We start from the raw sequence: 25,220 nt of genomic DNA, 5'->3' as shown, positions 1-25,220 counted from the left end.
ACTGTGCTGGAGTTCATTCAGCTGTGCTAATTTGATGAACAGATGCACCCGGAGAACAGCGTTGTTGTATTAGGACCAAATATATCATTGGAGGCAGTGATACTCTCCCTTCCAGTCCCAGGATCTTATGAATATTTTGAAACAGGCAAGTGAGTTTGAGACCTTAAATCTCATTTAAAGGAAGCACTGAACTTTCTTTAGGGGGTTTTCTTTAAAAAAAGAACTTATTTGAGCAGTGGTGAACAGATATCTATGGCCCTGATTTTTTTCCCCCGGTGATGGATTAACTCTCCCTTCTTATAATCAAAACACAGTATGAAGGCTTGGAGTTAATGAGACAGCTGTTTCCAAACCAGCCAAATGTAGTTAGGCACCCAACAATGCCACAGCACTTTTGAATGTCCTAGCTCTCTGAACATCGGACCTCAAGGCTTTGGTGGAAAATAATGTGCTCTAACATACAGATCAATGAGAATCTGTTCTTCAGTGTTATGCCTTCCTCAGCCTTGATTCATTCCTTTTGCCATTTGGAAAAATAACCCCTCTGTCTGCATCAGAAATAAAAATGTCATGATAACCAAATCTACATGAATGTTTTCCTTGTGTATCCTCTTCCTTGTGGTGCAAAAGAGGCTGGTTTCATGGTTTATCGTGGGCCCAACTGACTGAGCTTCCTAATGTCTGTAGTTCTCATCCTTGCCCTGAAACCTTGCACTCAGAGCCTGCAGGGAAAAAACCCGATGAAGGAGCACTTGGGCAGATGTGGGCAAGGAAGCATGTTCTCAGATGGAAAGAGGAAGCACTTTGCCATATGGAGGTGTAGATAGGATATTGCTGTATTCAAAACTTATTTATGGTAGTTAAGACATGGGCTATTTTCAGAAAGTTTAGTGTGATCAGTAGCAAAGCTGATCAGGAAATCTCCCTTAAAACCCCCTTTTTTTCTTGGAAAGTGATGTGTTAGTATAACCGGACAAGTTCACAAAAACTTAGTCATGTCAATTCGAGTTCCAGCAGTTCACACGTGCATGAACTATTAGGAGGACTAGTACCCATCTGTCTGGCTACCCTCCAAAAGGAAAAAGCAAAAAAAAGGGATTGTATAATAAGACATACAGTAATCCTCCTGTCTCAGTATCCATTCACTTGCCGTTGACTGTTTTTATCCCCTCCATTATTCTCATCATTGCAATAGCATCACGAATATAAACTCATAGAGATAGAAGGGGTCTCAAGGATCATACGGTCCACCCCACTGCACAAATGCAAGACTGTTGCTCCTAAATCAGCTGTGACCAGTGACTATCCTCTTTTTGAAACCTGAAATGAAGGAAACTCCACAACGTCCCTGGGCAGTGTATTCCACGTCCCCACTGCTCTAGAAACAAGGGTGCTTTTCCCATGAAATCTAATCTAAATCTACTTTGCTGTAATCTAAAGATTGATGTCCTTCCCTATTCAACAAGGGAGAAAAGTTGTTGTTCACTCTCTTCTTTATGGCAGTTTTTCAGCTATTTCAAGACTGCAATGAGCTGCCTCTTAATTACCTTTTCTGCAAGCTAAATATGCCTAGTTCTCTCCATCTTTCCTTAACATGGCTTGCCATCCAGCCATTTATCATTTTTGTCACCTATCTCTGAACTTTTCTAACTGCTTCATATTCCTTCTTAAAATGTGAAGCCCAGAAAGTCACACAGTAGTTTAGGTGAAGCCTAACTAGCACCATGTCGAGTGGTACTATCACCTCCCTTGTTTACATGTTTCTTAGCAAGCTTTTGGGTTTAAAAACCCTTCATCAGGCTGGGGAAGCATCTGCAGTTGGTGTGTGCTCTTCCTGGTTTCTAAACCCAAACGCTTGCTATGAAAATGTTTTCCAACTATTTAAGTTGGTCTAATAAAAGGTATCAGATCCATGCAAAGTACCTTGTCTGGCTGTGTCCTTAGACCAACACAGCTCCAACCTACATGCTTGTTTTACATCTAATACTCCTGTTGTTGCAGCCCAAAATTGCATTAATGTTTCTGTAGTTGCATCAAATTGCTGGCTCATATTAAGACTGTGACCCACCTTTACAACCATGCTACCACCCAGGCATTTATAACACAAGCTGTATTTGTGCTTTTGATTCTTCTCCCCTATGTGCAGCAAGTTGCATTCATTTCCTTGACTTTCGTCTTATTGTTTCAAGCCCAGCTCCCCAATCTATCCGCATCCATCTGAACTGTATTCCTACCCCCAAAGTACTTGCACTTCATTCCAGTTTCACATCATCTGGATATTTGCCTGTATAGTCTGTCATCCAAAAATTTGATTACACCAATTAGTAAATAAAACTCTCTAATTCTTCATTATCTTGCACTTGATGGGATGTATTTTAGATGGTGCAAAGACACTAAAATTGATGCATGAAACATTACTTTCCCACTTCAACAGTGTCAACACAAAATCATAAAAGCCAAGTCTTTGACATTACAAAGTTACAGAATTAACCCACCACCTTCATTTTTAATATGGAGGATTCACACAATCCTATGAAAAAACTAATGTCATGTGTAAATTAGAAAACAAAAATATGAGAGAAGGAGAGTCATGAAAGAAAGATGGACATATTGTTGTTGGAGCGGATCAGCCTGTGGAGCAGTTTCCTCAGGGCAGCTTGGATCTCCCTGTTCCTCATGCTGTAGATGACCGGATTCATCAATGGAGGCACCACACAATACAGAACAGCTGCCAGGAGATCCAGAGGGGACGGGGAGTCAGAGATGGGCTTCGTGTAGGCAATGATGGCAGTGGAAAAAAACAGGGAGACCACGATAAGATGGGGAATGCAGGTGGAGAAGGCTTTCTGCCGGCCCTGCTCCGAGGGGATGCTCCACACTGCGGTGAAGATCTGAACATACGACACAACGATGAAAACAAAACAGCCTAAAGCTAGAAACACACTGAAGGCAACAGCTGCCAGCTCCCTGCGGTATGCGTCAGAGCTGGAGAGCTTGAGCAGCTGGGGTATTTCACAGAAGAACTGGTTGATGGTATTTGAGTGGCAGAAGGGGAGACTAAAGGTGTTCCCAGTGTGCACTGCAGAGTTGATGGCACCAGCAGCCCAAGCACCGGCAGCCATCTGGATGCAAGCTCTCCTGTTCATTATTATCTCATAATGCAGTGGCTTGCAGATGGCAATGTACCGGTCATATGCCATGATGGTGAGGAATGAAAAATCAGCTGTACTAAACAGAAAGAAAAGAAAGACCTGGGCCACACATCCAGCATAGGAAATTGTCCTGGTGTTTAAGAGAGAATTGGCCATGGATTTGGGGACAATGACAGAGATGGACCCAAGGTCAAGGATGGACAAATTTGCCAAAAAGAAGTACATGGGGCTGTGGAGATGGTGGTCCTTAGTTACAACAGTGATGACAAGGAGGTTCCCCACCAGAGCTGCCAGGTACGCTGCCAGAAAGATGACAAAGTGCAAGATCTGCAGCTCCCGAGTGTCTGAGAAGCCCAGGAGGAGGAACTCGGTTACAGTGGTCCAGTTGGACATCTTCCCTCCCAGGGCACCATGCAAGTCCTGGGTATAATAGAAGAAGGGCAGTGGTAAGGAAGAGAGTAATAAACTCAGTGGCTTTGATATTCCCATCAATAATGTGTCTAAATTTCATACTAAGAATGAAAATATTCCATTTTTTGCCTCATGGAAAATTTGATTTTAAGAAATTATTTATCCCTGGCAATAAATACCCTACATAAAATAAAATATATTGATATTCCTTTAGAAAGTGAAGAAAATGTTATCCCTGCCACAACTCCGGATTTTAATTTTTTTATTTTTATTTATTTAAATCCAAAAGTCTATAATTTATCCATCTCACCTAGAAAATCTATGCTGGAAACAAATACATACGAAATAAAAGATTTATAAAATTTGACTTCCTTAGAGGTCCTATTCCCACCCCACCTTCCACCCCACTCCCAATAAGCTGTATAACTTTATCTGAATTAACAGCAAAAACATTGAATATGTCTTCATTCAGTCTTGTAGCTTTGAATCTATTATACATAAAATGCAGTATGATTTCCGTAGTCAGGTTTTCCAACTTTAATGTTTTTAATTGTCCTCTGCATCTTACTAAGACAGGACACTTCATTGATGCAGCAAACTTACTGAAATAGTTTTTGTGGAAGTTTCCTCATCTCTTGTGTCACATTCAGGCTTCCCCTGCCGAGATCCTTTGCTCATGTCCAGTTGATCTCTCAGCTCTCCTCTGCACCAACCACTAGTCTAGATCCCCAGAAGCACAGCTAACTCGGAGGTCTTTCTGTGCTCCCTTTGTCACTGAACGACTGGAGTAAATCCAACCAGGTTTCTGAGTGTGCATCTGACCTCAACCCTGCCTTGTAGAAAAGGAGTGAAGCAATACAGCAATTTAGCAGTTGTTTTCTTCCAAAGGCTCCTGGGACTCGTTCCCTGGAGTCCTGCACAGCTCAGAAGGAAAAGCCCAGATGTAAACAGTCCGAGCTGTACAGATGTTAGCAGAACAGCACAGCTGTGCTCTGCTTTAATCTCCCTCACAACACAAGTCATGGCATCTCCGAGAAGGCCCTGAGCTTCTCTGTCTGGGTCTGCTTTCCCAGTTAGCTACACTGGGCACCTTAGGATGCAGGGAGGCACCAAGTTGTAATTCGGTTAGTTCCTACGTAGTGTTGCATGAGAACATAACATGAGAATAAAAGTCAGATTTGTAAGGTGCAAAAATGTTTTTTTCAATATAATGAATATATTCCATCACTCAGACAAACAAGCTCCATTGCAAGGCATCACATTGACAACACATGCTACCCACAAGAGGTCACTGGGGGTGCGTATAGCGTGTGGCATTGGCAATGCATAGGGGTGTACGTGGGAGCATGTGCACCCCCTGAGATTGGTGGTGCCCCCCCTGAAAGAAGCACCGCCGGTGCCTGTGGGCAGTTGCCACTTCCCAGTGCCCCCTTCCCCACCGCCCTGAATGCCAACACTGCTGACAGTATCTGCGGACAGTCGCTGATTGCCTCTGGCCACTGCCAACGTGGCTGGTGGTCGACGACCACCAGTCACCACTTGCCACTCCCTCAGCCCCCACCGCTGACACTACCACAGCTACCTGCAGGAGCTCCCCATTCGCTGCCACCACCACCACCTGCAGGCAGTTGCTGTTCCCCCGCAGCTTCCAGGGGGCACGTGGCATTCATGGCATGTCACCTTTGCACCAGGCTAGGTGCGTCTATACAAGATGCTAGGTTGCTGTAGCAATGAGCTACGGCTATGTCGTTCATCCCTGTGGCAGCGTAGCATTGATGGGCACAAACCATGATGCCACCACTACTGTACAGTAGCAATGACCTCCTGAGCATTACTTCATTGCTACTGTGCAGTAGGGTTTGAACTGTCCCATGCACCTTCGGCACGGCACAGTCCTGGCGGGTACTGCGCATTCATTTAGTTCTTGTTAAAGCAAGTACTAAATGACTTCACAGTAAAAACTGCTCAGTGGGGCGGACGTGTAGCTGACTGCGCACACTGCATCCTGCATGCAGGGTGGGTCAATGAGCCCAATCCAGGCAAACCCCCAGTCTAGTACACAGGGCTCGCCTGGCACAGGTGCCACATGAAGCATACATCCCCGTGTAGCCTCATGCCATGTAGAGCCCATGCCAGGCAGGCTCCACAAAGAGCATCAAGGGATCAGAGACTCATTCATGGACCTGATTTCTCTTGATCTGAACCTGCCAGATGCCAGAGCCTGATATGACAACATGTGTCTCGTTCCTTCAGCATCCATGCTAACTTAGTGGACTGGCAGCTCCCACTTGGGAAAGTGGTTGGTTGGAGTCCAGCAGCTAGAAGATTTATGGTGTTAGGAATTCGCTGTCTTCATGGATATTCCTATGGCCGAAAACAATGATCCCATCATGGGAGAAATTTAAAAATATCAATCTTTCCCTTTCCCCAAATTGGGATTTTTTTTTTTTTTTTTCATGAACCAAACAGTCCCATAATATTTCATTTTGACCTTATCAGTTTTGTATGGAGTTCATCACATCAGTTGACAATCTAGGGCCATGAAGCCATTGTATCCACCCTGTAGAGGAAGGTTTTTTGGTAACAGGGGTCTTCTCTGACTCTGCGCGGTGCTGTACTGCAGCTGGGCAGCAAAAAGGAGCAGCACTGACGAAAAGTGGTAGTAGTCACCTGGTTTTGGTATCGGCCTAGTTTTCACATCAGCTGGGCCATTCTGGCTTAAAAGTGGAAAAAGTTGGTGATCTCCTGCCTTATCATATTGATTTGTCCATTACGTAGAGTTACACTGATATCCCATGAGCCCTTCTTGCAACCTTCAAGAAAAAAATGACTTTGTCTTCCCAATGTGGAAGCCATCACTTTCTGATGGCATCCCTGATTGGGAATCTCCTTGACATCACAATTATAATTCTTGACCACCACCCTCACAGCCCCATGCACTTCTTCCTGATAAATTTTCTATCCCAGACCTCAGAATTATCTCTGTCACCATCTCAGTATCCTTAGCTAATTCTCTGCTCAACACCAGATCCATGGTCTATGCTGGATGTGTTGTCCAAGTCCTTTTGTTTTTGTTCTTCTTTGAAGCTGACTTCCCTTTCCTCACCATCATGGCACATGATTGGTACACTGTCATCTGCACAACACTGCACTACGAGACAATCATGAACAGGAGAGCTTGCAGATAAATGGCAGCCAGTGCATGGATCTGTGGTTTTCTATATGCTACCTTTCACACTAGTAACACCTTTAGTGTATCTTTCCAGGAAGCTAATATCATCAACCAGTTCTTCTGTGAAATCCCTCAGCTAATCAAGCACACTTGCTCTGACTTTTTCCTTACACAACTTGAAATAATTGTTGGTGTTTGCATAACTTTAGACCCGTTTTGTTTTCCTAATTGTATCATACATTCAGATCTTCAACACTGTGCCCATCTGAGCAAGGACAGGACAAAGACTTCTCACCTTTCTTCCGCACCTCATTCTGGTCTCCTTGCTTACTAGCATGAGTAGCTGTCCCTATATGAAATGTATCTCCAGCTCCCCATCAGCTCTTGACCTCATAGAAGCCATTCTCTATTCTGTGCTGGATCCAATAATCAATCCAGTTATGTAGAGCTTTGGCCTCCAACCTTTTTAGGTCAGAGATCACTTTTGGACTTTAAGAATAGAAGATCCCCCGCCCCACCCCTGGCCAGCATGCAAGTCTATGGGGAGGGGAGGGTTGTGCAGGGGGAGTGCAGATTGAGGCCCCAGCCCTAGCCCTATCCCCACTCCATCCCTCACTGCATCCCAAGAGTCACCTTGTCTGGAATGACTCTACACCAAGTTCAGCCTGCCACAATAAGCTGATTTATACAGTCCCCACCCCCAGCTGCATGGTGGTCTCTGTGCCATGATAGGCCAATCCCATCTTCCTGTTACCTTCACTTGGTGTCATTGATCTTTGTCATTTGGGTAAAAGAATTTTAAACCCTTTGGGCAAGGGATGCTTCTCACTATTTATTTGCTCATCAAACTTTGTTGGGTCCCCTGACCCTAATCCGAGAGGCACTCGGATATTTAAAATGCATTTTGGAGGGGTATCAGCAGTGGGGTTTACTGAGTTATCCCTCCGCCAGGTCGTTTTTCTGGAAAACAGCAAAATCTGGATGCAATGAATAGGTGGGATTGGCATTCTGGTGTTGCCGGGAGATACTGATGCTCTGTTGTGGGGCTTAGAATTTAAGCCTGGAAAGAGATTTCTTATAAACATGTCTTGGCTTGAAGACGTAATGTTTCGCAATATGTACATTTCTTCAAAAGTGTACGATTATGTAGAAGAATTAAAATTAAAATATATTGGTGGGAGGATTGTTTGGTTTAAATCTGCAGTCTCCAGGAGTTTGGTGTCCAGCGCTGGTTAGTTCCTATGCAGTTTTGCATTGTTTACCAGAGCGCCCCAAGGGATGACGAGGGCAAGTGGTTATAAACTACTGCGAAACCGTTTCAGGCTGGACATAAGGAAGAATTTCTTTACTGTCGGAGCCCCCCAAGGCCTGGAGTAGCCTGCCATCGGAGGTGGTTCAAGCACCTACATTGAACACCTTCAAGAGAAATTTGGGTGCTTATCTTGCTGGGGTCCTTTGACCCCAGCTGACTTCCTGTCTCTTGGGAGGGGGCTGGACTCGATGATCTTCCGAGGTCCCTTCCTGCCCAAATGTCTATGAATCTATGAAATATGACAGCCACATAGACCACTTTCCCCTGACTCATATACACACAGGGTTGCAGCTTCCCTTAAATCCAGGGATCTCACACACAGATGGCCCCCTCTGCCAGATCAAGCCCACGGGATGGCCTAGTGGAGACACTGCATGCAGCTTGCGTTCTGGATTGTCTACATGTGCAGCTTGCAGCATTTGTACAGCTCTGTCCCTGCACGCCGCATGCAACACAAACTAGCCCTAGCATCACGCACAGCATAAGATGCTTGGGGCCAGCCTGGAAGCCATGCTACGGACAGGATGCAGTGCCAGTCTGGGGTTCATACCGCATGTAGTATTTGCACCAGCCTGGGCACATCTATACAAGATGCTGCATCACCGTAGTGATGAGCTATGATGATGTAGTTTATAGCTGTGAGAACGTAGTGTTGGTGAGCACTAGCCGTGTTACCACCACTGCTACGTAATAAGAGGTAGCAATGAGCTACTGTGCATTCATAGATCCATAGATTCATAGATGTTAGAGTCAGAAGGGACCTCAATAGATCATCGAGTCCGACCCCCTGCATATGCAGGGAAGAGTGCTGGGTCTAGATGACCCCAGCTAGATGGTTATCTAACCTCCTCTTGAAGACCCCCAGGGTAGGGGAGAGCACCACCTCCCTTGGGAGCCCGTTCCAGACTTTGGCCACTCGAACTGTGAAGAAGTTCTTCCTAATGTCCAATCTAAATCTGCTCTCTGCCAGCTTGTGGCCATTATTTCTTGTAACCCCCGGGGGCGCCTTGGTGAATAAATACTCACCAATTCCCTTCTGTGCCCCCGTGATGAACTTAAAGGCAGCCACAAGGTCGCCTCTCAACCTTCTCTTGCGGAGGCTGAAAAGGTCCAGTTTCTCTAGTCTCTCCTCGTAGGGCTTGGTCTGCAGGCCCTTGACCATACGAGTTGACCTTCTCTGGACCCTCTCCAAGTTATCCGCATCCTTCTTGAAGTGTGGCGCCCAGAATTGCACGCAGTACTCCAACTGAGGTCTGACCAGCGCCCGATAGAGGGGAAGTATCACCTCCCTGGACCTATTCGTCATGCATCTGCTGATGCACGATAAAGTGCCATTGGCTTTTCTGATGGCTTCGTCACACTGCCGACTCATGTTCATCTTGGAGTCCACTAGGACTCCAAGATCCCTTTCCACCTCCGTGCCACCCAGCAGGTCATTCCCTAGGCTGTAGGTGTGCTGGACATTTTTCCTCCCTAGGTGCAGCACTTTGCATTTCTCCTTGTTGAACTGCATCCTGTTGTTTTCTGCCCACTTGTCCAACCTGTCCAGGTCTGCCTGCAGCTGTTCCCTGCCCTCCGGCGTGTCCACTTCTCCCCATAGCTTTGTGTCATCTGCAAACTTGGACAGAGTACATTTGACTCCCTCGTCCAAGTCGCTGATGAAGACATTAAAGAGTATCGGTCCAAGGACTGAGCCCTGCGGGACCCCACTGCCCACACCCTTCCAGGTCGAGACCAACCCATCCACCACGACTCTCTGGGTGCGACCCTCCAGCCAATTCGCCACCCACCGGACTGTGTAGTCATCCATATCACAGCCTCTTAACTTGTTCACCAGTATGAGGTGGGATACCGTATCAAAGGCCTTCCTGAAGTCTAAGTATACGACATCCACCCCTCCTCCCGTGTCCAGGTGTTTTGTAAACTGGTCATAAAAAGAGACTAGATTGGTCAGGCACGGTCTGCCTGCCACGAACCCATGCTGGTTTCCCCTCAGCATAATTTGTCCTGCTGGGCTCTCACAAATGTGAGCCTTGGTAATTTTTTCAAAGACTTTGCCAAGGATGGAGGTGAGACTGACTGGCCTATAGTTGCCCAGGTCCTCCTTCCTCCCCTTCTTGAAAATGGGGACCACACTGGCCCTTTTCAAGTCTTCCAGGACTTGGCCCGTGCACCACGAGTGTTCAAATAGTCATTTATTGCTAGTGCACAGTAGGGTTGGAAGTGATCCATGTGCTGTCAGGACTCTGCAGTCCTGGCAGGTCCTGAGCATTCATTTAGCATTCATTTAGCACTTGCTAAAGCTAGTACTAAACATCTGCACAGTAACAACTGCCCAGTGGGGCGGACATGGAGATGCACCCATTGCCTGTGCACACTGCATCCTGCATGCAGGGTGGGTCAACGAGCCCAATCCAGACAAACCCTCGGTTCAATACGCAGGGCTGATCTGGCACATGTGACGCATGTAGCGCGCATCCCAGCCCAGTCCTAGGCTGTGTACGGCCCATGCCAGGCAGGCAGGCTGCACAAGGAGCATCAAGGGATCAGGGACCGTGCATGGACCTGATTTCTCTTGATCCAAACCGGCCAGATGCCAGAGCCTGACGTGACCATATGTGTCTCTGTGCTTCGGCCTCCATGTTAACTTACTGTCCTGGCAGCTCCCACTTGGGACAGGGGTTGGTTGGAGTCCAGCAGCTAGAAGTTTTATGGTGTTTGGAATTTGCTCTCTTCATGGATGTTCCCATGGCCAAAAACAATGATCCCATCATGGGAGAAATTTAAAAATACCAACATTTCCCAGTCCCCAAATTGGGATTTTTTTAGTTTTTTTATGTTTTTTTTAATGAACCAAACAGTCCCAAAATACTTCATTTTGACCTTATCAGTTTTGTCTGGACTTCATCACAGCAGTTAGCAATCTAGAGCCCATGACCCCATTGTATCCCCCCTGTGGAGGAAGGTCTTTGGCCGCTTTTGGTAACAGAGGCCTTCTCTGACCCTGCGCGGTGCGGTACTGCAGCTGGGCAGCACAAAGAAGCAGCACTGGGGAAAAGTGGTAGTAGTCACCTGGTTTTGGTATCAGCCTAGTTTTCCCCTGAGCTGGTCAGTCTGGCCTAAAAGTGGAAAATGTTGGTGATCTCCCCCCTTATCATATTGATGTGCCCATTACATAGAGTTACAGAGACATCCCATGAGCCCTCCTTGCAACCTTCAAGAAAAAAGGGTTTTGTCTTCCCAATGTGGAAGCCAGCACTTTCTGTTGGCATCTCTGATTGGGAATCTCCTTGATATCACAGTTATCATTCTTGACCACCGTCTCCACAGCCCCATGCACTTCTTCCGGATGAATCTTCCTATCCCAGACCTTGGAACGATCTGTGTCACCACCTCGAAATCCTTAGCCAGTTCTCTGCTGAACACCAGGTCCTTGTTCTGTGTGGATGTGTCGTCCAAGTCCTTTTCTTCTTCTTCTTCCTCGCACCTGACTTGCCTTTCCTCGCCATCTTGGCATATGATCAGTGCACTGTCATCTGCACAACACTGCACTATGAGACGATCATGAACTGGAAAGCTTGCATCTAAATGGAAACCAGGGCATGGATTTGTGGTTTTCTATTCTGTGCCCTGCACACTGGTAACGTCTTTAGTGTATCTTTCCGCCAAGCTAATATCATCAACCGGTTCTTCTGTGAAATCCCTCAGCTAATCTAGCTCGCTTGCTCTGACTTGTACCTTACACAGCTGGCGATAATTGCTGTTGGTGTTTGCATAACTTTAGACCCGTTTTGTTTTCATAATTGTATCATACAGTCAGATTTTCTACACAGTGCCCATCTGAGCAAGGACAGCACAAAGACTTCTCATCTTCCTTCTTCACCTTATTCTCTCCTTGTTTATTAGCATGGGTACCTGTCCCTATATGAAACCTGTCTCCAGCTCCCCATCAGCTCTTGACCTCATAGAAGCCATTCTCTGTTCTGTGCTGGATCCACTAATCAAGCCAGTTGTGAACAGCATGAGGAACAAGGACCTTAAATGTGCCCCATGGTTGCAGCCCCTTCTCCTGCTGCTGCCACTGTCCCCAACAGACCCAGGCAACAGGAGCCCCAATGCTGGCCATGCCCCCATCCAGGTGCAGGCTCTGGCTCCACAGGGTGCCAAGTTCAGGAAGGAACAGCAGTCATGGTGCACAGGTCCTTTCTTCCAGGATCTTCTCCCAGTCCAGGTGGGACACCTGCAGGGAAGTGCCGTGGAGACAGTGCCCGACAGCTTGCAAAGAACATATTTCCATTGATTTTGTTGGTCTAATAAAAATATTGCATCTACCCAATAAACGTGCCTTTCAAAATGGCCACAGTTTTGAAGTGTGGGATGTACGGTACCTGAGATGTTGCAGACTTTTTCATTAAACTGGCTTCCAAGACCTGCTCTAATTCAAATGCCACCCTCTTCCCCCTGCCCCAGAGCATGTGTAAAGATGCCCATATGCAGACATAGGGAACTGGAGACAGATCATGATCCCACCAGTTGTCTTGAGAGACCAGAACAGTCCCTGGCTTTAACACCTGAGGTCTCCATTCATGCTCTATTTCTATGTGAATGATACAGATAACTTGATGTGCAATGAGGCTGACGGGCTCAGGGATGAAGGCTGGAGCAACTCTTTTCATACCTGGCTTACCTCTTCATACCCAGCCCATGTGAACAGTGGCAAAGCAGCTGCCCCTGCTCACGTCCGTTCAAAGACCTGCTGATTGCTATTCTCCTAAAGCAAGCCCTAGACAAGGAATGACAGGACCCACAAAACATCCCACCCATCTGAACTCTTCTCAGCTGATAACCCTCACCCTCCCACCCCAAAACGCACACGCGCCCATGCACACACACCCCAGCCTCAGCTGAGACTATGAACTGAATAAATTCTCTCAGCCCTTGTGTCTGAGCTTTCTCATCCAACGTCTTAGAGAGACTGCCACTGTCTAGAGGTCCTCAACCCAACTCCTCCAGAGGCTCTCTGCTTATTCTATCAAGCGTTTGCCCTAGGCCTTTATTGCTAGTCAGAGCCTTCTGCCACACCTGCCGGACCTGCTTTCTGGGCTGCCTGGGGCCATGTGCATGTACCGCCCTCCTCCAGCTCCTTGCCAGCTCCTGGCAAATTTGAACTGTGCCGGCCTGCAGGGAGCTCATGGCAAAACTGCAAAATCCACAGGCTTCTGTGGTAAAATGAGAAATCCACATTTGCCTCTGGTAAAAGGTAAAATCCACGGTTTACTCCATTTTTTCCGTGTGAAATGGAAAACCCTGATCATCAGGCTCCTGTAGGGACACAAATGAGCTAAACTGATGTCCTGACATAAACCCTGAATGACACGGCTAAAATTCCCATGATTTTGACCAAAACATAGGAGGCCCTGTGGCTTAGTTGGCTAAAGCGCCTGCCTAGTAAACAGGAGATCCTGGGCTCAAATCCCAGCAAGACCTACTTCTTGCATTTGGCCTGGCTCTGTAGCTCAGGGTGTAGAGGCCTGGGCTTGGGAATTTAAATCTCACTATTTCCTTGCTTTCAGGTAGTTCATGGGATAAATTTTGGAACTCTGGACTCTAAAACCAATCATTATTCAAACATCAAACCTAGTCAGGTCATTGTACTCAGTCGCAAGTCGTCCCTCATAAGTCACAGGGTCTGTCTACACATGCAATTAATGCTGTTTGGGTTTAGTGCTCAGTAATGTCCTGTGCAATGAGCCAGCCCTGGGATGTTGTCTACACATGCATCCATTTGGAAGAGATCTCTTCCTTATGGGAGTAGCCTGCTCCTTATGGGAGTGGGCTATTGCTTTGCTCAATTTGGCTACACGCACCAGCCTGAGCTACGTCAACCCTGTCTTTGGGGTGGTGAAGGCAACTGCTGAGGAGGCTGTCCTGGAGGTCTGTGGTGTCCTCCAGGACATCCTTGTAACAGGGCTGAGCCCTGATACTACGGGTGTGAGAGAGCCTGAACAGCCCCACACCCATGAGGACTTATCCCAGGACCTGCCCTTGAGGTCTGCCCTGTGTCACAAGGGTCTAAAATGCAGCAGGGCAGGCATGGGCTACATCAGTACATGGCTCGTTGGTCTAGGGGCATGATTCCTGCTTTGGGTGCAGGAGGTCCCGGGTTCAACTCCCGGACGAGCCCTGCTCAGCCCCCTCGGTGTGCTGAGTGGTCCCTTTTATCCAGCTGCAGAGGCAGGTGGGGCCATTTCCAGTTGCTGCTGGACAGGATTATCTCCCAAAGTCACCAATCGGTCCCTGCATGAGAAACAGCGGTTGCCCAGCAAAACAAACAGCACGCACACCTTCATTAACGCAGCTGTGTTGGGTTCTCTTTCTCATTAATGCCCTGTTAAAGCCTTCAAATTTGGCCTGTTTATCCCTAATCTCACATTCTTCTTTAATTTGAATGTGTCGCTTGCTTTCGACATGTTCTTTTACCCTTCCGGCATGAGAGCTGACTTAAATGCTGCAGTACTTGCAGTGCAATGCAGCCTCTTCACCTTCCTGTTTCCTCTGTTTGAAAACTTCGAAACACTGATTTTCACAGATGTAGTCACAGAGAGATGTGCACTTTCTACCCATCTTTTACTTTTTTTCCCTGTGTATGTTTTTATTCAGCCCCACATTAAATGGAAGCACTAAGTGCCTATTTATGTCACATGAGCCAATCATGGTGCCACATTAACATGGTTTAATCTGACTGGCTCCATCGTGTGTCTGGAGTGAGTTTTACATTGAAGAATTGCTTCAGCTGGAGTGCTGCAGTATAAAATCAGCTATCAGGAGGGCATTTCATACAAATAAATACCAGGTAAAATATTATTGAGTGAACTGAAAATCAGGGGTAAATCAATAAATACCGAATAATTTCAATTTACAAAAAATCAGGTAATTTATCGGTGAATTCGATAAAAACAGAAAATGCAGAACACTGAAGGATGCTGTAGGCCTTTTTTGCACCAAGAGCACACTGCTGGTGAGTATTCAGCTTATGCTCGAGTAACCCTCAGCTCCTTCTCTGCTGTACTGCTGCCTATCCAGTCACTCCCCAGTCTGTATCTCTGCATGTGGTTATGCTGTCATAAAACCATAGAAACTAAGGGTTGCAAGGGAACTCAGGAGGTGACATCTAGTCCAACCCCTTGCTCAAAGCAAGACCACTTCAACTAGATCATTCGAGCCAGGGGTTTGTCTAGACAGGCCTGAAAAACCTCCAAGGATGGAGATTGCACCACCTCTCTAGGTAACTTGTTCCAGGGCTTCACCACTGTCCTAATGAGAAAGCTTTTCCTAATACCCAACCTAAATCTCCCTTGCTGCAACTTGAGCCCATTGCTTCTTGTTCTGTTGTCTGTCACTGCTGCGAACAGTCCAGCTTCGTCCTCTTTGCAACCCTCCTGCAGGATGTTGAAGGCTGCTATCAAGTCTCTTCTCAGTCTTCTCCAAACTAAATACACGCAGTGCCTCAGCCCCCAAACCATTTTCATTGCAGGCGGTCGCGGTAACATCAGTGGGAGGTTGGGGGAAGAGTGGCAAGCAGCGGGCGGTGAGCAGGCACTGCCCACAGCCACCATCCACACTGTCGGTGGGGATGGCGAGTGGAGAGCGGGGACTGCCTGCAGCCGCTGGTGGCCACATCAACAGCGAGCCGTGCGGGGTGGGCAGCAACTGCCCACAAAATCCAGTGGTGACTTTAGTGGTGGCCAATCTTAGGGGGGGCACGTGCCCCCTTGTGCCCCCCCTACACATCACCTATGCTTGAGATGAAAGTGGTTTGTTCTTGATGACCTAAGGAATGAGATAAGCAATTTCTTTAGATGCAAACAGTTTGTTCTTGATGACCATTTCTCTAGTAAATGGAGAAAAAAACCCCAGAACCCCAAATCCCCCTTTCAGGTCTGGTTCAGGGCAATGTTAAGCTGTTCTCCCCATGGTATCACAATGAGAGAGGCCACCAGGGAAAGTGAGGCATAAAGGATGATTGTGGGGAGTGGGGAGGAGGACATAAATTAATCTAACCAAACCACATCCTGCCAGGGACCCAAAACCAGAGGATTAACTGTTTCCACCCACTACAAAGGGATTCTCACTGCCATGTTGCTCCCTAAACCAGGGCCCCTGCCACCATCCCTGCTGCCTGCAATGAGGCTGAAGTTGGCATTCTCTCTCTTTACAGTCTTTAATTCATGATTACCAAGCTTTTGTTAGCTACAGATTGGCTTTGAAAAAGGAACTGGGAATAAGGAACTTGGAGCTGGAAATAAGGAACTGGGAATAAGGAACTGGAAATTGGGGATAAAGAACCAGGAAGAAGGAAATGGGAAGAAGGAATTGGGAAGAAGGAACTGGGAACTGGGAGTAAGGAATGGGGAACAAGGAATTGGAAATTGGGGATAAAGAACCAGGAAGACGGACACGGGAATAAGGAATCAGGAAGAAGGAACTGGAAACTGGGAATAAGGAATGGGGAATAAGGAACTGGGAGCTGGGAATAAGGAGCTGGAAACTGGGAATAAGGCATTTGGAACTGGGAATAAGAAACTGGGAATAAACAACTGAGAGTAAGGAACAAGGATTAAGGAATAGGGATAAGAAACTGGGAATAAGGAACTGGAAACTGGGGATAAGAAACGGGGAATAAGGGACTGGAAACTGGGAATAAGGAACTAGGAATAAAGAACTGGGAGCTGGGAATAAAGAACTGGAAACTGGGGATAAGGAACGGGAAATAGGGAACTGGAAACTGGGGATAAGGAACTGGGAATAAGGGACTGGGAGCTGGGAATAAGGAAATGAAAGAGGATAAGGAAGGGAAAATAAGGGACTGGAAACTGGGAATGAGGACCTGGGAGTTGGGAATAACAAACTGGGACTGAGCAAGAGGGATTAAGGAACTGGAAAGTGGGGATAAGGAAGGGAAAATAAGGGACTGGAAACTGGGGCTAAGGAACTGGGAGCTGGGAATAAGAAATGGACTAAGGAATCAGGGATTAAGGAACTGGAAACTGGGGATAAGAAACTGGGAAAAAGGGACTGGGAGCTGGGAATAAGGAAATGAAAGAGGATAAGGAAGGGAAAATAAGGGACTGGAAACTGGGGCTAAGGAACTGGGAGCTGGGAATAAGAAATGGACTAAGGAATCAGGGATTAAGGAACTGGAAACTGGGGATAAGAAACTGGGAAAAAGGGACTGGGAGCTGGGAATAAGGAAATGAAAGAGGATAAGGAAGGGAAAATAAGGGACTGGGAATGAGGAACTGGGAGTTGGAAATAAGAAACTGGGACTGAGCAATGGGGATTAAGGAACTGTTAAATGGGGATAAGGAATGGAAAGCAAGGGACTGAAAAGTGGAAGTAAGGAGCTGGGAATAAGAAACTGGGAGTAAGGAATGGGGATTAAGGAACTGGAAACTGGGGATAAGAAACTGAGAATAAGGAACTGTAAACTGGGAATATGGAACTGGGATCTGGGAATAAGAAACTGGAAAGTGGGGATAAGGAATGGAAAATAAGGGACTGGAAACTGGGAATAAGGAATTGGGACTAAGGAATGGGGGATTAAGGAAATGGAAACTGGAGATAAGAAACTGGGAATAAATAAGGGACTGGAAACTGGGAATGAGGACCTGGGAGCTGGGAATAAGATACTGGGACTGAGGAACAGGGATTCAGGGACTGGGAAGTGGGGAGAAGGAACCAAGCGGAGGCTCGTGTGTGTAATGCAGCGCCGGGGAGGGGAAGCGGGGCAGCTGTGGGTCCCCGGGGCTGGCAGCGCTGCAGGGGAGCGGGGATCACCCACCCAGCATCACCTCCTTCTCCTCCTCCTCCTTGCCCATCTCCTTGGCTCCCCAAGCCAGTGGGGGACGGTGGCCATCGTGGCATCAAGCAGGGACATGTGGGTTTTCAGAAGGCAGGGCCTGGTGCAACTACACCCGTCTTGAGCCGGGGCCCTCGTTCCCACTTGGGTCGTTCCTGCCCACCCCAAGCCTGACCTCCCAGTGCATCTCTTGGGGCTACCGGCCCCTGGCATTTTGCCTCCCCTTCAAGTCCTGCCTGGCTGCACAGGACCTTCTGGCCTTCTGCCCAAAGGCGAGAGCAACTCTTCAGAGCTTGCCATGGTGGGAAGAGCCACCAAGGAAAGACAGCTTGGAAGCCTGAGCTCGGAGATCCGGCAGCGCTTCCATGGCACAAGAGGGGCCCGTGTTGCAGGGTCTGAAATGCAGCAGGGCAGGGTTAGCACTCATAAGTATCTTGCTTTTTGGTCTAGGGGCATGATTCCCACTTAGGGTGTGAGAGGTCCTGGGTTCAACTCCCAGACGAGCCCTGCTTAGTACTGTGCCTGCACCACCTGTCCTTGGAGCCTGGTGTGCTGAGCAGCCTTTTTATCTAGCTCCAGAGGCAGGTGAGGCCATTTCCCTGGTGCAGCTGGTGCATGGCCGAGAGCAGGGAGATTTAGACACCTCCTTGCTCCCCCCAAACTCATAGTATTGGGTGACGGTGGCCATCGAGGCATCAAGTCGGGCCGTGGGGGTTTTCAGAAGGCAGTGCCTGGCACCGGGACAGGTGAGTACTTTTGTGTGGGTGAGGGAGCTGTCGTCTGGGAAGAGTGTCCTTGAGCAAGGCGACTTCAGGGCACAGTTCGGTTGGTGCAGAACCTGCGGTGTGGAGATGGGGCAGGCGGTACCTGTGCCAGGGGCTGGAGCCCAGTTGGAGGGGCCGTGTGCAAGCTCCACCACGCGGTGAAGCCGATAGAAATGCTTGGCTGCTACCATTTTCACTTGCTCGCTGGCCTGCTTGACGGTCTTGAGCCGAGAGGGATGCTCTTTCTTTCCTAGAAGCGGTGTCACTGAGCTGGTAGAGCCTTGACTGCCCAGTTTGAAGTTCCCTGGTTGAAGTCGTTCTTGTGGCAAGGTGTGTGGCCTTGTTACCTGGTGTGGTGTGTGAAGAGGAGAAGAGGGAAGGAGAAGAGGAGAAGCTTGTGAGTTGGGCAAGGAGGCAGGAGGTCACAGCTTCTGCAGCCCGGCTCCCCGCTGCTGCCTGCCTGCTGTGGGCTTGGGCACGGGAGGCTGGTTCTCCGTTGCTGCATGCACGCCCAGGGGGCAGGGGGAACCCGTGCCCGCCAGATCTGAGCGCAGGGCAGGTTGTGTCCTTGGGCGGAGGGGGTGGCAGCTCTCTGGCTCTGCACGCACTCCCCGGGAGACAGGGGGGACCTGCACCCCCCAGATCTATCCACATTGTGGGCACAGCCTGCGGGCTCAGGCTCCCACGCTGCTCCCCTACCCTGGGACTGCCGCAGCCCAGGGGGCACGACCCAGCATGGCAGGGAACAGTGGGGCAGCCCCAGCCTTCCCCAACTACCCCTATCTCCCTTTCCCTGCCTATGGGGGCTCAATACCACCCTTTCCTACACCCCCCATCAGGACCTGCTTTCTGGGCTGCCTGGGGCCATGTGCATGTATTGCCTTCCTCCAGCTCCCTGCCAGCTCCTGGCAAATATGAACTGGGCCAGCCTGCAGGGAGCTCATGGCAAAACTGCAAAATTCACGGGCTTCCATTTCTTTCCGAGGGAAATGGAGAACCCTGATCATCAGGCTCCTGTAGGGACACAAAGAAGCCAAACAGATGTCCTGACATAAACCCTGAATGACACTGCTGAAATTCCCATGATTTTAACCCATAGAGGGGAGGCCCTGTGGCTTAGTTGCCTAAAGCACCTGTCTAGTAAACAGGTAGATCCTGGGTTCAAATCCTGGCAAGCCCTGCTTTGTTACATTTGGCAAGGCTCTGTAGCTCAGGGTGTAGAGGCCTGGGCTTGGGAGTTTAAATCTCACTATTTCCTTGCTTTAAGGCAGTTCATGGGATAAATTTTGGAACTCCTGACTCTAAAAACAATCATTATTCAAACCTCAAACCTAGTCAGATCATTGTACTCAGTCGCAAGTTGTCCCTCATAAGTCACAGGGTCTGTCTACACATGCAATTAATGCTATTTGGGTTTAGTGCTCAGTAATGTCCTGTGCAATGAGCCAGCCCTGGGATGTTGTCTACACATGCATCCATTTGGAAGAGATCTCTTCCTTACGGGAGTAGCCTGCTCTTTATGGGAGTGGGCTATTGCTTTGCTCAACTTGGCCACACGCACCAGCCTGAGCTACGTCAGCCCTGTCTTTGGGGTGGTGAAGGCAACTGCTGAGGAGGCTGTCCTGGAGGTCTGTGGTGTCCTCCAGGACATCCTTGTAACAGGGCTGAGCCCTGATACTACGGGTGAGAGAGAGCCTGAACAGCCCCACACCCGTGAGGACTTATCCCAGGACCTGCCCTTGAGGTCTGTCCTGTGTCACAAGTGTCTAAAATGCAGTAGGGCAGGCATGGGATACATCAGTGCATGGCTCGTTGGTCTAGGGGCATGATTCCTGCTTTGGGTGCAGGAGGTCCTGGGTTCAACTCCCCGACAAGCCCTGCTTACCCCCCTTGGTGTGCTGAGGGGTCCCTTTTATCCAGCTGCAGAGGCAGGTGGGGCCATTTCCAGTTGCTGCTGGACAGGATTATCTCCCAAAGTCACCAATCGGTCCCTGCATGAGAAACAGCGGCTGCCCAGCAAAACAAACAGCACGCACACCTTCGTTAACGCAGCTGTGTTGGGTTCTCTTTCTCATTAATGCCCTGTTAAAGCCTTCAGATTTGGCCCGTTTATCCCTAATCTCACATTCTTCTTTAATTTGAATGTGTCGCTTTCTTTCGACATGTTCTTTCACCCTTCCGGCATGAGAGCTGACTTAAATGCTGCAGTACTTGCAGTGCAATGCAGCCTCTTCACCTTCCTGTTTCCTCTGTTTGAAAACTTCGAAACACAGATTTTCACAGATGTACTCACAGAGAGATTTGCACTTTCTACCCATCTTTTACTTTTTTCCCCTGTGTATCTTAGGGGGTTGCTGCCTTGCTTGTGCTTGTACATGTGCTTGTATCGCCCTCCTTTAGCTCCCTGCCAGCTCCTGGCAAATATGAACTGTGCCAGTCTGCAGGGAGCTCATGGCAAAACTGCAAAATTCACGGGCTTCCCCGGTAAAACGAGAAATCCACATTTGCCTCCGGTAAAAGGTAAAATCCACGGTTTACTCCATTTTTTTCCGAGGGAAATGGAAAACCCTGATCATCAGGCTCCTGTAGGGACACAAATGAGCTAAACTGATGTCCTGACATAAACCCTGAATGACACGGCTAAAATTCCCATGATTTTAACCAAAACATAGGAGGCCCTGTGGCTTAGTTGGCTAAAGCACCTGTCTAGTAAACAGGAGATCCTGGGTTCAAATCCCAGCAGGGCCTACGGCTTGCACTTGGCATGGCTCTGTAGCTCAGGGTGTAGAGGCCTGGCCTTGGGAGTTCAAATTTCACTATTTCCTTGCTTTAAGGCAGTTCGTGGGATAAATTTTGGAACTCTGGACTCTAAAACCAATCATTATTCAAACCTAGTCAGATCATTGTACTCAGTCACAAGTCGTCCCTCATAAGTCACAGGGGCTGCCTACACATGCAATTAATGCTATTTGGGTTTACTGCTCAGTAATGTCCTGTGCAATGAGCCAGCCCTGGGATGTTGTCTACACATGCATCTGTTTGGAAGAGATTTCCTCCTTATGGGAGCAGCCTGCCCCAGGCCTCCTCTGGCCCTGCTCTGCCTCCCTGCCGTAGCTAGCAGGAGGTGGAGGCTCCGGCCACAGCTGCATGCGTGCTAGGATCACTCTTTAAAAGGTAGTCCCACATGATGCTCTCTGGTCACCTGCTTTCTTGTCCCACAGCAGTCTGCAGCATGCTGGTGCAGCCCTCTATGACTGTCTGCAGATCCTGTGCCCACCGTGGGAGGGCTGCTCCACCCCCAGACCCCAGCAGTGAGGGTGGCTGCTGCTCCCCCTGCACTGTCTGCTCCCCGTTCTGCAGCATGAGGCCAAGGCCAGCAGGGCCTGCCTGTGGTGCAGCTGCTGCTCAGGTGCTCAGGGGTCACATGGACTCTTGCAGGGTAAAGGTGAGCAATGCTAGGCATGTGATGTGTTGGTCTAGGGGCATGATTCCTACTTAGGATGTGAGAGATCCTGGGTTTAACTCCCAGACGAGCCTTGGTTGGTGTTGTGCCTGGGCAGCCTGGCCCTGGAGCTTGGTGTGTTGAGCATCCCCTTTCATCCAGCTCCAGAGGCAGCTGGCGCCATGTCCCTGGTGCAGCTGGTGCATGTCCCAGAGCAGGGAGGTTTAGGCACCTCCTTACCCGTCTCCTTGGTCCCCCAGGCCAAGGGTCCCTTTCACCCTTGCTCTGTTCTCTTCTAACCGTGGCCTGCCACAGCTATCGCCTTGTCTCCTCTGCCTTTTCTCCTGATCTCTGCCACTGCTATCGCCTGATTGCCACTGCCTTTTCCCCTGAACTCTGCCACTGCTATAGCCTGATCTCCATTGCCTTTTCCCATGACCTCTGCTACTGCTATCCCCTTGTCTCCACTGCCTTTTTCCCTGATCTCTGCCACAGCTATCACCTTGTCTCCACTGCCTTTTCTCCTGATCTCTGCCATGGCTATCACCTGATCACCACTGCCTTTTCTCCTGACATCTGCTACTGCTATTGCCTTGTCTCCCCTGCCTTTTCTCCTGATCTCTGCCACAGCTATCGCCTTGTCTCCCCTGCCTTTTCTCCTGATCTCTGCCACAGCTATCGCCTTGTCTCCCCTGCCTTTTCTCCTGATCTCTGCCACAGCTATCGCCTTGTCTCCCCTGCCTATTCTCCTGATCTCTGCCACAGCTATCGCCTTGTCTCCACTGCCTTTTCTCCTGATCGGCGATAGCAGTAGCAGAGGTCGCCTGTAGTCTCGTCCTCTCACGTGCTGACTTAGAAAACAGACAGGCATTGGATTTAAGGCCCCAGAAGGAGAAGCAGGGAAATGACAGGCAAGCAGGAGTTAGCCACCAAGGAGGGAAGAGACCCACATCAGCCCACCTGGAGGGAAGGTAAAGGGGTTTGGACATGGTGTCTGTCCTCTCTGCAAGTTGCATCCCCAAGTTGTCGACCTTGTGCAGAACATGTCGTGGAAGGTTTGGAGCAGCGGGACCCCCTTATACATAGGATTCGTGCCTGAGGTCCTCCTGTTGTCATACGCGGGTGAGTGCTAGCGGGGTACTCCTCATTTAGGAAACCGGACGCATGTCACACCCCCTTGTTTTGAAAGGACACCAAGCTTGAGAGTACAGTAGGCGGCGTGAGCGACGTTATTTTCTATGCTATGGGGGTGTGCAATTCATTGCCAGTCAGCTGGACTTCTGTCTTGTGTACTATTGCAGGTCCCTGAACGGCGGCTGGACGAGAGCGAACGGAAGCAGGAAAAGAAGCTGGGGAACAAACAGTGTGGGTTGGGGTGGGCAGGAGGGAGGGGAATTGTTAACGCATGCTTAGACGAGTCCCGATGGAGACGGTGTGCATCTCTCCACTTCCAAACACCCATTAGGAGCAAGCAGCCCCACGCGTCAAGTTGCGCCATGCATTCGGTCTTGGGTTGGCCCCGACCGTGCGTGGCGAGGCTGAGGCATTGTGCCGGTTGTGCGTACTGATACGCGGCAGTCGAGGGTTTTGTGGGTTGTTTGGGTCTGCTAGTTAAGCGGTTGGTCCAAATAGATGCGACTGAAGGCAGCGTGTAGGTTTTTCTTGTTGAGCGGGTCTCGGTGGTAGCGTAGAAACGCAGATTTGTGCTCGGTTCTGTTCGTGGCTTGGCTGTAGCTGCTTCGGCTGGAGGTTGCGGGGCCAATTTGAGGCTGTTTGTGGTGCAGTTTGTTTGCGTCTGGAAGTGAAGTCTCCATGGGTGTTTGAAAGTGTTAATCTCCAGCTCCAATTGGGACGAAGATCTTGTCCTGTGTCCAAACGATCATAAAGTTAATTGACGTCGTTGTCTAACCAGTAGGAACAAGTGGGCCTAAGATGTACACAGTCGAACACTCAATGGTGTAAAAAACTTTTCACCTTGTGGCTGGTGCTTGTCTACATTGAGAAGATTCAGCATTATCCTTCCTACTGAGGCTGGCTGAAGGAATAAACTTTTTCCTTCCATCTACTGATCCAGTCCATGGTCTTACTTGTTTAATGCAATGTTTCCTGTTTTGACTTATAAGCGGTAAAAGACTGTAATAGATGGTGCCTAGTCATCAGTTCACAATTGGTAATGCACTGTAGGAAATCAGTCCCGATTCTGTGAGGAACTGAAAATAAGGTACAGTGAAGGAGTGATGCTTTGGTATGATCTGTGGAAGTCCAGCCGATCCTTGTCTAAAAAAAAGAAACTGGTCCCAATAAAACTAAAATACTTAGGAGTAACTTCCCAGCTTCTTGGTGTTTTTTAGTTCCTGTGTTTCAGACCGTAGTCTCTGAATGCCTCTGGTACGAGTCTTGCTACTTCTACTAGCATGGTGGGTGCTCTTTCTGTACCGGGCTGGGTCACGGCAGGGGGAAGATGCACTTGTCCTCTTGTGAGAAGGAGAATACCTGTGTCCATCCCCAGTCGCCTCCAGGTTTTCGCGAGTCCCTGAAGTCCAGCCGTGGTCCCCCCCATGCCTGTTCAATGTAATGTCCACGGGCTTTCAGCCATGTCTCCTGATTTTCATCCCTGAGGGGCCACTGAGTTGGGAGGGAGCCAGACACATTTTCTCACTGCCATTATATTTTTAAAATATATAATTTTTTAATTCATTTTGAATTTATTTTCAGCCATATTATTTTAATTATTGGGGAAATGGTGAGTCAGTGACGGTCAGCACATTTCCCAGCACATTTGGCTGGAGGGAGGGTATGAATATTTTTCTCCGCAGGGGAAGCTGGGGAAAGGCAACCGTGCTCGGGGCAGGGCTGAGCCGGGAGCCGCGGAGGTGGCGGGCCCGGCCTGCGGGACGTGGTGTTTGCAGGGCTGGAGAAGGGGTGCGGGGCGGCGTGAGCCGGTGCTGCTCCATGGGGGCGGTGGGGCTGCCTGGGGGATAGGCTTATATTCTGAATGCTGATGGGTTTAGGGGAGTTGGGTGCCTGGCTGCTGATTGGGTAAGATTGGGAAACTTTTCGGCCTTCGCTGAGACGCAGCTGTTGCCATTGGGGAAGCCTTAAGGTCTG

The 25,220-nt window shown here is 48.9% G+C and overlaps 1 protein-coding gene and 2 non-coding genes across 3 annotated transcripts; 2 read left to right on the top strand and 1 right to left on the bottom strand.

Annotated features, from left to right (window-relative positions):
• Nucleotides 1–2,642: 2,642 nt before the first annotated feature.
• LOC132251607 (olfactory receptor 14A16-like) lies at nucleotides 2,643–3,550 on the bottom strand (the record flags this gene model as incomplete). Its single annotated transcript, XM_059731558.1, has 1 exon — nucleotides 2,643–3,550. A coding segment is annotated over exon 1 (903 nt), but the record flags the coding sequence as incomplete, so codon positions are not given.
• A 10,609-nt stretch (nucleotides 3,551–14,159) lies between these two features.
• On the top strand, nucleotides 14,160–14,231 carry TRNAP-UGG (transfer RNA proline (anticodon UGG)). Its single transcript has one exon. It is a non-coding gene; the product is annotated as a tRNA-Pro (tRNA).
• Nucleotides 14,232–21,344: 7,113 nt separating this feature from the next.
• On the top strand, nucleotides 21,345–21,418 carry TRNAT-AGU (transfer RNA threonine (anticodon AGU)). The gene has a single exon. It is a non-coding gene; the product is annotated as a tRNA-Thr (tRNA).
• Nucleotides 21,419–25,220: the final 3,802 nt, after the last annotated feature.

This window comes from Alligator mississippiensis, chromosome 7 (genome assembly GCF_030867095.1).
Source record: "Alligator mississippiensis isolate rAllMis1 chromosome 7, rAllMis1, whole genome shotgun sequence".
Taxonomy (NCBI): domain Eukaryota; kingdom Metazoa; phylum Chordata; order Crocodylia; family Alligatoridae; genus Alligator; species Alligator mississippiensis.
Note: the sequence above shows the minus strand (reverse complement) of the source record. Positions and strands in the feature narration are given on the sequence as shown.